The sequence below is a fragment of the Parus major genome, chromosome 4 (genome assembly GCF_001522545.3).
Source record: "Parus major isolate Abel chromosome 4, Parus_major1.1, whole genome shotgun sequence".
NCBI classification, from domain to species: Eukaryota; Metazoa; Chordata; class Aves; order Passeriformes; family Paridae; genus Parus; species Parus major.
The window spans coordinates 14,911,629-14,925,531 of NC_031771.1; the positions used below are offsets into that span (position 1 = coordinate 14,911,629).

The window sequence follows — 13,903 nt, forward strand, 5'->3', positions numbered from 1 at the left end:
TGCGCTGTTGGAGAGGAGTCCAGCCTGATGCAGAGCTGCTGTTCCTACTGCATAGCTAAGGATATAAGCTGGGTGGTGTTTCTGTGGTTGCCCAGTAGAGGAGACACATTCATTATCAGCTTCATACCAGCTCTGGTGTATTGCTTGTTCTCACTGCAAACTGTACCTCCAGTAGCTGGCAAAGATCTTCTTTCAAGAAAAGGGAGAAAAATTAAAAGAAAGGAGGGAGTGGAGTGGGATGTGCAGTGGTAGACAGGACATGACAGAAAAAAACCAAGAATAATAATAAAAAACAATCCTTGCTGCATTTACTGGAAAGGTCAGTACCCAGCACTAAGCCTCACAACTTGCAGGAGTTTGGAGCAAGTATTGGCAAGACACAGGTGCCAAGAAATCCCAAGATTCCATGTAAAATCCTGTGATTTACAAGCAAGAGCTCATGGCCTGGCTTGCTGGAAATGGAGTATGGCATGAATACATTACGGTTTTACTCCCTGTCATTTTCAAGGCTACCGATTCATCATCTTTTACACATCTCCTTTCCTGTGTCACTTTTTGCATGTCACTTAGTGTCACCTGGGCCCTTAATCTGTCTGGAAAGAAATATGACAAAGCTGAAGGGACCAAGAATCTGTTGTAAAAGGGATAAAATGCATGAGCAAAAGCAGAGCAACCAGAGCTTTAATGATGAGTGTTTTTTACCTCTTTCTCCCCTTAAAATTTCCATATCCTGATGTCTGACAGTAATAGTCCATTGAACAGGCATTAGGTTTTTTCCTATGGTTTTTAGTGTAAATTGCCATCATCCCTTAAGTGTGCTGGAATGAGAAACCTGTGTGTTTCACACTGGCATGATAAAAGGAAGCTCAAAATGCCAAGTGTCAGATACAGTTTTGCTGCCCACAGGAAAGGAGTGTGAAAAAGACAAGAGGTTGAGCTCTCCTGGTTTTCATGTTGGTTTGTTTTTTGTTTGCTTGTTGGATTTGTTGTGTTGGTTTTTTTAAATTTAATATGAACCCTTTTTTAGTTAATTTTGTGAGGTACTGATGCCACGTAGTATTTGAGACGTTTTTGGTTTTCTGTGTTTCCTCCCCAAGGTGGCACTGATAGTTTGATCTCACCTTCTTTGAAAGTTCCTGTGCTTGGTAGGCTTGGCTTTGCCATTCCCCATTCCAGGAATGTATTGAGGGGCTTCAGGATGTCCTAGAGTTGGGGGAAAAAGCTTTTGCATTTTTGTGCATCCTGCATTCCCCATTCAACCCCTCATATCATGAAGCTTTTAGTGTCTTTGTTGATGATGCAGAAGGTGGTATGCATTTGAGGAAGTTAAAACTGTGGTGTTCACAGACAGCTTTCTAGGTTGTGTGTTTTCACTTCTGTTTTATGTGTTCTAGTTCTTGCATTAAAAAAAAAAAAAAATAGGGCCATAAGGAAATGCTTGACCATTCAAAGCAAATGCTTCCTTGCAAACAGAAAGAAAACACAATGCAGAAGAACCCTAAATGTATTTGTTCCTTCCCCCACCTCCTGTTCCTCATAATTCTTGATCTTTACTCATGATTTGGAAAGGTGTCTTTGATCCATTGCTGTTATTCTGTGTAATGTGGCCAGTGCTGGCCCTTCAGCCAGGAACACTATTGATTAGACCAGTGAAATTGCTTTTTGAAAGGCACATTGGGCCCAGTGAAGGATTTTTGTTGAAAGTGAAATTTTGGATGATGTTCAAAGCCACTCCTGGAAAACTGCCCACTTGCATGGTCCAAGCTACCTGTGATATCCCAGCATGGGTGAAGACAGTTATGTTTTTTGTTAAGAAAATTATTTTTCTGTCTATATAATAAAACCAGTCACAGCAAGCTGTGACAAGCTGTGACAACTGATGTCTTTCAGCTGGAAACCATGAGAATGTCCCAGGCCTCTGGATTATCTGGTATCCAGCAGAACAGCCTGATGAGCAAGCATATCAGCTCTTACTATTCTTTCCATAAAATTAAAGAAATTATGGAGCTTAAGGCAGTCACTAATGAATCAATTTTAATTTATAGGCTCAAATAAAATCCGCATTAAGTCTGACAAACTGTAGCCTCAGGTAAACACGAAGCATTTCCACTGCAGACCTAAATGAATTCTGTGCTGGATGTCACAGCTTCTGCCAGAAGAGCAGGAGGGTCAGGGTCCCATTTCACGTCAGAGGAGGCAGAATCCTAAAGAAAATAAAGGCAGTGGTCTAACCTTTAGGAGGTCTCCTTCTGCTATGCAAAAGCAGAAAAATCAAAGACAAATAATATTTGTCTTTTTTTTTTTTTAAAAAAAATAAACTGAAGATTTTTCTCTATAGAATCACTTGTTTGCTAAATATTTTTACATCACCAATTGTACATTAGAGGTGTTTGTCCCATGAAATCAGAGGCAAATGCATGTTTCTACACATGCACAAATCACTCACCCATGGACCCTGGCCTCAGGAAGAGCATCCTGCAGAACCCAACCTCTCTGTGTGTGCTCTTAAGCTGAAAGATGCTCACTGCAGCAGGCAGGATCACTTCCTTATGTGTGTATTCTTCATGTAGAACAAGCTTTCATTTCAGGAGTTGCATCCGTGCTGGGCAGAATGATGGAATATAACTTAGCCATTTGAGCCTAATGCAAGGGTGTTGCCTTGGGAATGACTAGACTGAGAAGTTTCCCTAACAGGCCTTGTATGAAAAGCATTATTTTGGTTTTTAGACAGCCTATTTAGTGATTTTTTTTCCTCCTACTCAAGTGTTTCTGTTTCTCATCTTTGCTTTGGCTTAAGAAGCCAAAGATAACTAGTTTTGTGGGAACACTTTATAAAAATGTTGCAAAACATATTGCTATGTATGCTGTAAAACTTGGAATGATTATTTTTTTGCCACTGTTGCTGGTTTAGTCCTTGCATTTTGTTTGGTGAGGATGCTGGTAGTAAAGAAATATCTCCTGGAGGGGAAGGGTTGTGCCACCATGCCTCTTGTGGTAAAAAGCTGATGATGATGTTGATGTTTTTCATCAGCCTCTATGTGCTCCCTGCTGAGCTTCCCCAGCTGATGCAGAAGTCCTGGCTCCTGCATCTTTTTGACACTGGAGTGGCCACTCAGCTTCTTGACCTGTCCTTCTGTCTGCTGTGTTTTCTGACTCTCACCTTCGTTGCTTTCCAGATGCAGTAATCGGACCCAGTGTGCGGTTGTTGCCGGCCCTGATGTGTTTCCAGACCCGTGCCCTGGCACGTACAAGTACCTGGAAGTGCAGTACGAGTGTGTCCCTTACAGTATGTATCTTGATATATTTGCACTTGCTTTTACTGTAAAGATTTATTGTGGAGATTGGGCCAGCCTTGAGCTTGTCTCTTGTTGCTCAAGGGCAAGTAAAGCAGACCACGTGCATCATATGAGACTGAGCTGATAAGATGTGAAAAATGGTTCTCTGTGTCAGGTTTGTGCTTAGGTTAAAAATATCCTAATAATGTTCTGTGTTGTACAGCACAACAGTGACATATCATCTTTTGGAAAACACTTGGGAAACCCCATTAGAGAAAGCAGACTGGAGGAGTGAAGCACTATTGCTAGCTTACAGCTTCTCTTCACAGAAGTTGGTGCTGTTAATCATACAGCAGTGTGCTTCGACTGACCTATGCCCATGTAATTGGTGGCATTTGATAAGTGTCTTAAATACAGTATTGTATCACCAGGGAGGTGTAGGAACCTATTCTTTTGGGTGATTTGATGTTTGATGGTAGAAAAATACTAATTTATAAGCCTCCAAAGTTATGAAGGAAAATTACAGGCAAGCCATTTTAGAGTAAATTTTTGAGGGCAGAAAGCCAGTCACCTGAGAGGACAGCAATGTGTGCCAATGGGAAATTCAGAGCTACAAAAAGTTGTGTACCTCAGAATTTGCTTTCTGTAGAAACCAAATTTGTTACATAGAGTTAAGGCCCTACTGCCAAAAAGGGCATAACTGACAAAGGAAATAGCAATGATAACACGAGAAGTGCACTTTTTATTAGCAGTTGTAGAGAGCTGAGTGCTGAATAACAGCATCACTTTCAGGTTTTCTGTTTGAGCAGGCCAAACCTTATTATAGCACACCTCTCAAAATAATAAAGCAGGTATGGGGAATGTATGCTTTCAACTCACAGTGTTATATTGAGAGAGCAGCAGGAGACATCGATTTGCTGAATCCCAGAGTTTGGCTCGAGGACATCTTTGTTGCTTCAAGCATGGGCTGCAGGAGAGCCAGACGGGGCTGAGCAATGACAGGCACCCTGTCCAGAGGGGAAGCAAGAGCTCAGAGCCCCTGGGGTGTTCTCCATCCCTCAGGGGGGAGGTGGCCACCTGCCTGCTGCCACAGCCTGGAAAGACTGTGTGCTGTTTGGCTTCTGTGAAATTCCAAGACCACCTCTCTGAGTAATGGGGACCTCTCTGTTGAGGGACTTGGATACTCTGCTGGCAGGGGACTCTGATTTTTCTGAACAAAACTGTGAAGCTTCTAGATGCAACTATGGAATACTTTTTATGGGGTGAGCTATTAAACCCACAGAAAGATTGACATCAGAGCTCAGGGTCTGCCCTATCAAGCAGAATACACTCCAAATTATAGTTTAAAGTTATTCCGCTCTAAATGAGGCTTTTCATTTCAGAAGCAATACTGTGCATGGAAACGGTTAGGGAAGATTGGTTTCAACTTATCACAGCAGGTTGTATTTCCTTGTGATTTATGATTTGCATGAGGGTATGCTGTTCCCTCCAGAGACTGGTCTGGTAAAGCAACAGTCATTACCTGGTACCCCTCCACAGCCTTTGTTGCACGTAAAACAAAGAGGAATAGTGGTGCCTTGTGAGAAAGGCAATATGTCAGTATTACACCCCGAGGTGTTAATTGGCCCTGTGTACAAGATGTAGAATAACTCTTGTGAGTGGTTGCTCAGTAGCAAATGTGCAGTAGGTACTGAGTATTTTTTAATGATCTGAATTGAGGGAGGAAAAGGATGACAACTGACATGCTGCCTTTGCAATTAAGGTAGGAGCTTTGATGGCTGTTTCCTCCATTCCCTATGAATCAAATATAGTGCCTCTGCAAGCACAGTTTGAGGGGGAAGATGAAGGGTGAGCACAGGATGAAATAGGATCCAGTTTTCTGAGGTTGTTGTGTGTTACCTAGGAAATTTTGGGTCATGTATTCATGTGCGGTTACTCAGTGGAACACCAGTGAAATAGGTTGTGTTTAGGCAAACTGTGTCCCTTCATGTGCTGACATGGAGTGGGAAACCTAATGGGAAACTCTGTTTTATCCTTCTCCTGCCTCAGCCTCTGCCTGGCTTTGTTACTGCCTCTATTTCTTCCCTCGGAATGATCAGATTAACTTTGTCGGTGTTCCTTGCCTGGGCCCCATGAGTGAGCGTCCCGTAAGTCAATGCCATCCAAGTGATGGGGAAGGTGTCAGCTCTGGGCAAGTAGGTCAGCAAAGGCATGGCTGAACCAAAGGCACACTTAGTGGATGAAATCTGCTCCTCGTTTTATGCCCTGTTATTGTCAGAGGTCAGTTCTTGTCACTGAACCCACATGCCTCAGCCCCTGTGCAGCCAGCCTTTGGTGCGTGGTGGGGTGTGCCATATGGCCATCTCCTAAAGGAACACCTCAGTTGCATAATAAAGGAATTAATATTTCAGCAGGCAGTTGTACTTGTGTGCAATTCCAGCTTGCCTTTGTCTGGTTGGATGGGTTATTCCTCACAGTTTGAAATTATTCTTTATGGACGGAGAGTGGGTTTACCCAAGTGGTGGTTGTGCAGCAGAAGGGAGGGTGTGTGCATCTCAAGAAGAGATGGTTTGGGAGTAATCTTTAACAGATGTTCTTAGGATTGACCTTAGGCACTTCTGCTCAGTGTAGTGCTAGTGTATGTGCTCCCCCAAAGAAAAAATATGGAAGATTTAAAACTCCATTCATTAGTCTGCTTCTCTTGAGATTTTATTAATTAATTATTAACTCTTCCACCAACTAGCTCATATCATTTTCTAGAGGAAAGCATCGCCCTTTCCTCTCACATGAGGGAAATCCAAACATTCTCTTAACTTCAGTAGCTCATATATTGTAAAATGTCCTTTACATTACCCCACACACCACATTCCTGTCTGATCACCAGAGATACCCCTGACAAAGAGAGTTTTATGAGGCCAGAGTTAGTCTCAGCATGTGGACAAGATGAGAGCTGATTGTGCAGATAGCCCAGTCCTCTCCTCATATTCCTGATCCTGTAGTTGCTTTATCTGGTAGCACCAGCCTTCTACTAGAATGGATAGTCATTCCAGGACATCTGGACTTTCTAGGTTGCCCTCTGACAGAGAAAAGCAAGTAAAAAGCAGGTGATATCAGCAGGTAAAAAGGTAGCAGGCCTAATTTGTCAGGCTTCAGTGGCATCAGCTGTCCTATTTTTCTGGTGTCAGAAAAAATCATCAAAATAATTCTTTCTCAAAGCAGGCATGTGGCATGTGGCATGCATTCCTCTAATGACTGCTTTGCATACTGCCCTTTCCTTCTAAAATACTTAAGTTACTACTCCAGTTTTCCTAAATTGAATCTGCTTTTAATAATTATTGACAAAGAGAGATTTTCCATGGTTTTTGACTGATATGTACTACTGCAAACCTGTAGTCTGCCATTGCCAAAGCTGTGGACATGTTTCATTGTGGATAGGTGACTAAAACTGCATTTGAGCAGTTTTGTGCTGTGTATTAGGATGAGAAACCTGACATGGTGAGGGTCCCTTTGACCCAACACTCTATTGTCTCCTACTGCATTTCTTCCCTGTCCCCTTCTCCCTTTTCTGAGCAGAGTTAAATGGGTAATGGGAACAGTGGTGGTGGAGGTGGTTTTGTAAAGCTAGGTCAACACTCTCATTGCAGAAACACTTGACTATCATCTTCTGGTGCTTGTACAATCCTGTTGTCATGGTGCCAGTACATCTAGGAATGTAATTTTTCTTATTTCACCTTTGTAATGTGCTAAAGGCCTTCCAATTTTACTCATGAGCCAGCACAGAAAACAGACGAGTGATTTATCCAAAGCTGTGCATGAGACCAGTGGCAGGAGAGCCCAGTTTTGCAGGAGGAGTGGTGTTGGGAGAGCTGCTGAGCTAGTTGTCATTGTAATCAGACAGATTTTTCTGTCAACAACAGGATAAACCCAAAGCCACCCTTTGGTTTTGCAAATACTGCCTCTGTATGTACGTGACACTGCACAGCTCAAACTGTCCATCTTTGGGTAGTTCTGCAGGTGTTTCTGAGAAGGAGGAATAGAGTGAACAATCCAGGTGAGGCTCCCTTTTCTCTCTCAAGCACGTGTGGCAGTGGCACTGCCCTTCACGGGTGGCACTTCAGATCAGAAGAGGGGGGAAATTCCAACATGCAGACAGCTATTGCCCACTGACTTAGACTGAAATTTTAGGGATTGGTCTGCGTTTAGTTTTTATTTGGGTTTTGAAAATGGTATGAGTTGAATGTATCAGAGGTATTTTGGAATGCTTTCTTCTGTTCATTTCTCTGTAGAGACAACCTTACAAGACTCCCAAGGATCCAGCACAGTGTTCAAAAGAGGATTTGGATATCTGAGTCAGATTTACCTTCAGTTTTTCCTGAGCTCCCAGTTCCCTTAGGTTCTAGGTTTTGGAGGTCACAGAGTAACTTGTGCTCTGTTGTGCTTCAGAAGCAGTCTGTTTTATAAACAGGGAATTGGAAAATTTAAGCTCTGGGATAGGGCAAAGTGGCAAAAGGGTGGTGACTCAATGAGGATAAGCCCATTGCTGCACTGATGGAAAGGATGGCAGCAGCAGGAGGAGCCTCGGGCATGGCATATCCCACTGTGATGATAACCTGCCTCACACCCAGGCCACAAATCTTCCATCAGCTTTTAATATTGGGGAGATCTGTTCAAGAGGATGTTTCCTGCAACAGAAAAATGCTCATGGCTTCCAGGATGAATTGTTCTTTCTTTCTGTTCTGGGTAAACGGGCTAACGTGAAGGCACCACACATCTCTGGTGCTTGCAGAGAATTTCCTTCTTCTCTAATACTGACAAGAGGAAGGGGAAAAAAACCCAGCAAATGAGCATATTTCATCCTTTCTTTTCTTAGTACTTTTTTTCTTTTTAAACCTGGAATCTGAAATCACATTTCCCAACTGCTGTAGTGACGGAAGAAAAGGTCATAGCCTTGCTAGAAATATTCCTTTTATTGCTGATAGAAGAGTAGATGGGCTCACATATCAATAAAAGTGAGGGATGGTAAGTGTGATGTGGGAACAGAATTCAATAAAGTTTTATTGTATCACAAGTGGACTGAAGTGCATTTAAAAACATTAAATGAAGGCGCACAATATCTGCTCTGCTGGACCTTAGGGCCAGTGAATAGACAGATAATTGAATAATGACATTTTTAAGAGAATACAAGCACTAGAAAGCAAACTGGTATTTTCATTGCTCTAACATTGCTGGTAGAAAGGGAGAGAGAGGGGGAAGATGGGGCGAAATTGCAATCAGAAAACAGTTTAATGAGACCACTTTTCCCAAGAATACAGTTCTTAATTATTTCTGGAGTGTTCTAAGGCCATTATGTGGCCTCTAGGCTTTCCCTCTGTGTTTTCTTGCCGAATTCTCCATCGGTTGAGAAGCAGTGTTTGCCCACTGAGAGCAGTGCTGTGTTTTGTTAAACAAATGGACTTGCGGCTTCTCTGCTTTTCTTTTGCCCTGGGTTTTTATGTTTGCTTTGTTTTTGCTTTCTCCCCAGAGAATTTGGTCCCTCCAGGCCCAGCAGGGAAAATGGCAAACGTTCCCAAGGGATTAAGCTTGACTGTTGGCATTTTGGCCAGTAATGAGCGAATTCCCTCCTGAAGCCAGGTCTCCTTTGTTTTATTTGTTAAATAGATTATTTTTGTTCAGGAGCTGAGAAGAGTACGTAAAACCAAAGAAAAAAACAAAAAAAAAAAACCCTCAAACCAAAAACCCAACAGCAGACCTAACTATTCATTATGATTATTTCTGAGCAAAGAATCTTTGTCTCCTGCTGACAAATTGCCTTTCTTCCAATGCATACAATTTCCTGGGCATTGCCCAGGCCTCTTTTTTGTATTCACTGAAATTCCCAGCTTTGCTTGCTAGGTTTGTTTGGGGTTTTTTTAATTTATTTTTTTTTTAATCCACAGAGGCAGAAATAAAGAATGTATTGCTTCCCTTATCAGTCTTCTTTTACTGTGTGTTTGTGACTATTGGAAAGCACTCTTAGTTAAAATAACCTGATATTACGGGCCTTTGCAAACCTGCAGGCTGACCTGTCTGCATAGCTGTGTGCATAATGTTCAACAAGGGGAGGACAGCTAAGGGCTGGGGAAATAAAGGTATTTGAAAACTTGAAATAGCCTGATATAAAGGGAAATGAACATTTTTGTAATGCACAAATGGTGAAATAAATGGCAACATGGTTAATTTTTGAATATGAGATGAGTTTGTATTAAAATAAGGAAGTTAGCTGGTTTCCAGTGTGTCTGTAATGAATACTGGTTTGAAGAAAGGTCTGTTGTCAGCAGGAACAGCATGGATTTTCTTGGGGAGAAGTTAGATACATGTTAGGCAATCCCTAGAGTAGAAAGGCCATCACTACCTGGTGCCTCTGTAAGTTCCAGCATGCTGCCATGAGAAGCCAGCTCCTGCTGGCTCCTGTTATCTCTGTCCTTTCCTCTAGGTAGTGGGACACTTGTTCACATCTTCCACCAATGCCACTATGAGCCTTTGTGTGAAAAGTAATTTTTTTCTCTTGCTGTATTCTGAATGTTTAGCTGATTGCCTCCTGAACCAGCTCACCACTCCCTAGTCCCAGGCTTAAAGTATTGAAATGCCTCCATGCACTGATGCATTCTGTCTTTAAAACAGGCATTGGTTCTGGAAATCTTCATAAGCAGCAGGTTTTGCTCCCATATGCCTTGGAGTTGCACAAGCTGCCTTTATCACAAAAGTCACCACAGTGCTGTGCTCAACTCCATTGGTTCTGAGATGCTGCAGTAGATGAGAGTTGGAGTGTTCTACAGCCTGGGCAACCTATGAACTTCTCAGATGATCATGGGATGCTTGACTGCAGATTTTTTTTTTATATTTTTACTATATTTTTAAGCTCATACAGCTGGGAGAAATTGTTTTGGTTTTTTGTTTGTTTTGGGGTTTTTTGGGTTTTTTTTTTTAAAGAATATGAAAAGGTTTCTGTGGTAGAACACAAGAGGCAAAATTCACATCTCGCCCCACCATCACCTCACTCTCAGAAAATCTGCAGCATGGAGACTCAGACTTTAAATATGTCAAAGAATTTAGTGTAGGTCTGTTACATGTTTCTCACATAGGCTGTTTTTCATGATAAAGAGCCCTGTCAGTTCTCCTGAGGGCCTCTATAATTTGTTTATTATGGAAATTGAAGGTGGAAAACTGGGATGCATTGTGTAAGTTATTTTATGAAGATTATGAATATAAGGGGGTAACCTAGGTCCCTTTGTGACTTCTGTGCACTATTTATTCCTTTTTAGTCCTGACCCATAGCTGCTGAACTTTTAGTGAGAAAGTGTATGGGTTTGATTTGAGTCTACTCATATAAAATAAAAGATGCTTAAAGTCTTTCAGTCTGTTGCCCAGCTGCCTTTGGTCTTTGAGTCTGGATCAAAAGTCCTTAAATTACAGGGAAACTTTCTTTCAGTGTTGGCAAACTTTGGGACAGGTTCCTGGTAACCTGAGGCTGTGTGAGTTAATTCACTTTTTTTCAAAGCATCAAAACTCATCTTTGTCACACCCATTTCTAGCATAGTAAATAATTGATATTGTCTCACCCAAAAAGGGATTTGTGGCTGATACCACATAGAATGAAAGAAGAATGAGAAAATGGGATATTCTTCAATAAAGTAATAGAGCTGCAGTCCTCCCACCTTGGCAGCTGATGGTTCCACATCTAAACAGTGAGAGATCTTTGTAGTATCTGAAGTAGATTTGTGCTGCATTAGTAAAGATGCTGACAAAACACCTGACCCCTGCAAATGCTTTTTTTGAGCACCAACAGGAAGAACTCCACTGGCTTTCGGTCACCTGTACCAAGCCGTGGTTTTCAACTCTTTCTGACATGACACTTTGAGGTATTTGCCAACAATTTGCTGTCTAAACATGACCCCACACTTCCCAATTGTCTCTGACCAATTCTGTCATCGTTAAGGGAAATATATATCTCTTCCCATCTTTAATAACCTATTGCCTAAATTGCGCTATTATGCCTAGCACTCTCTGGAGACACTGATATGGATTTCATATGTTTTATAACAGATCTTCATGGAAATAATATTTATATTTCCAGACTTTATTCTTATTTTCCTTTAATTTCTCTTACAAGAGGTATTGCAAAGGTTTCTTTCATTGGTGCAAGCACTGTAAGGAGATTAAGACCATTCTTGCCAGGTGCTATTATAAATCCACAAAAGAAATGAAATAAATTTATTGGGTTTTATTCTGGCCAATAGGGAGAACAGAATATCTGTATCCAGTGGCTAAGTTGAGGATTGAAGTTCATTTCTTCTAGCACATGAGGGAGGAGGAGGGAGGGGGGAAATTTGAGTATATTAAGGCAAATCCCTTTAGTGTGTGAAATACGAAAACACATCTTTCCAGATCTAAAAATACAACTTTGTTGAGTTTCTTTATATTAAAAGGGCTCCCAGGAAGAGAGCCAAATAAATCTGAATGTATTACTTCTTTCCCTCATTTCCTCCACTTTTCTTCCTAACAACATTTCCAGTCAACTTTTAACAATATAGGCCTGCATGAAACCACAGTAGTTGTATGCACCTCAAGCTCTGGCAAAGGAGACAAACATAGACTGCACAGTATTTGATTTTTGTTAGCTTCTGTTTCCAGGAGGAGTCAAATGGGAGGAATTGTGGAAGACTAAGGCAAAGGGGCCTTCCCCAGGGTATCCTTTTGAAAAACAAACAAAACACCAAACAAAATCCTGCAACTTATTTCTAGAGGTTTCTTACCTAAAAATAGTCATGGCATGTCATTTACCTGGGCTGATTGCCAGACTATGCAGAAATATTCTTAAGGGTTTTTTTTGAGGTGTGTCTGTTTGTTTACTTTTTTTTTTTTTTTTGGGGAGGGGGTGGGGAGTGGAATGATGACCAATTCAGATTAGAAAAGATTTATTCCAGTTGATTTCACAGATGAATGTATTGCTGAGGGTCTAAACTAATCTCCTCCTCCAAAGTCCTTTTCCCTCCATGGGTAACTTTAAAATGTCTAATGTAGTTTTAAAAAATGCCTTAATCTCATTTATCTTTAATTTCTCTGTTCCGCTCTACAGGCCCACATAAAAAGATTTACAGTGGGTATTTATCCCTTCCAATATCAAAAGCAAATTCCCTTCCAGATCTCAATTTTCACTGATAATCCTCAGAGATGTATAATTTTAATTTACCTTGCAGATGACGTCTACCTGGTTTCTCTCTCTGCTTTTATGAAGGTATTATTCAGCTGCACCTCATTAACTCTGGTTTGTTGTTGTTGTTTTATTGGGTTTTTTTTTTTCCTTTTCTCTTGTGTGTGTTAAATGGTGTCTGTGAGTGAAACTATTGTCTTGTCCTTTGCTGGAGTGCTTATGCTGGTGCAGCAGGGGCTGGGGCTGGCATATCACCATGTAATCCAGCTGAGTCCTTTGAGTCCTTTCTTTCTATCCCAGGAGAGGCAGCGTCGGGGCCTTGTCCTTTTTATTTTTTTTTTTTTTTTTTTTTTTTTTTATTTAAAAATTAATAATCTCACATTTTTCCATTTCATCCCTTACAATGGCTTGCAGGACCACACAGATGCACACTCACGCACCTGAAAGCTTCCAAAACTTCAGATGTTCAAATCTGCAAAATAATGGTTCTGCTAAACAGAGCAGGAACTACTGTGCTCTTGGGATTTTGAAAATGAGTCTATTATATTTAGGTGCCCTAATGAAAGCTGAGCTTCCCTGGAAATCTACCTTTAATGTCTGTATAGGAAACACTCTGGCGTCATTCCACCTATGTTACTATTTAAAGCAGCAAATTTTGCATTTAAGTGCTCTTCTCAATGCAGCCCTAAAAGATGGTTCCACGTTTCTGCAGCAAAACAGAAGGGGTGGAAGAAATGTAAAGTCTGTGGAATAAATTCAGACTTGAGTTTGAATACTTCAAGGAGAAGAAAAAATCGGGAAACAATATATAGATGGTGTTGGAGATATTTTTTTATTAGTAAGACATGTCTCAAAACACTGAAATTGTAAGATAAATGAGTTTCATAGTCTAGCCTGGTGTGGGAAGAACAGAATGGAGTGGCTAGTGACTCTCTTTGGTATGAAATTACACTGTATCTTTACTTGTGGTCTTTTCCTTATCACAGGCTGAAATTGGTCCTGCTTCGATATAATCACATTTGTATCCTGCTGCTGCTCTGGGTGTTTACACTCAGGTTTGGCGGTGCCTGGGACAGGAAGGGCTGTTTCAGTCAGTAATCAGTATGGAGCTGAAGGTGTGAGGCACCAGCTACTAAAATGTTGCAGGGAAAAGATGGTCCTACCCCACGGGCACACCTGAGCCAGCTCTGATGCAGAGGCAGGGATAAATTTACCACGTGGATGTTTGTACAAGGCACAGTTGTACCCCTGGTTTCACTGGGGCCTTTCCCGTTGGCACCACCGGGACACTCCCAGCCAGGCACGTGCTTAAAGGTTTGATGGATGTCAGCTTGCGTGTTTGCATCTTACATGTGGTGTATGTAACTAAAAGAAGCCTAATTTGGGGGGTCCTCTGTGTGCTCAGGCTGGGGTTTCAGAAAAGGAACAAACAGGCCTT

At 41.5% G+C, this 13,903-nt stretch overlaps 1 protein-coding gene across 18 annotated transcripts in view; it reads left to right on the forward strand.

The window, feature by feature from the left end:
• ADGRL3 (adhesion G protein-coupled receptor L3) overlaps positions 1-13,903 on the forward strand; it is a 489,797-nt gene that overhangs the window by 276,501 nt on the left and 199,393 nt on the right. For all 18 annotated transcript variants that reach the window (XM_015625411.2, XM_015625414.2, XM_015625396.1 and 15 more), the window contains one exon: positions 3,177-3,286. In XM_015625411.2, coding sequence (XP_015480897.1) covers positions 3,177-3,286 — 110 coding nt within the window. The remainder of the gene's footprint in view (positions 1-3,176; positions 3,287-13,903) is intronic.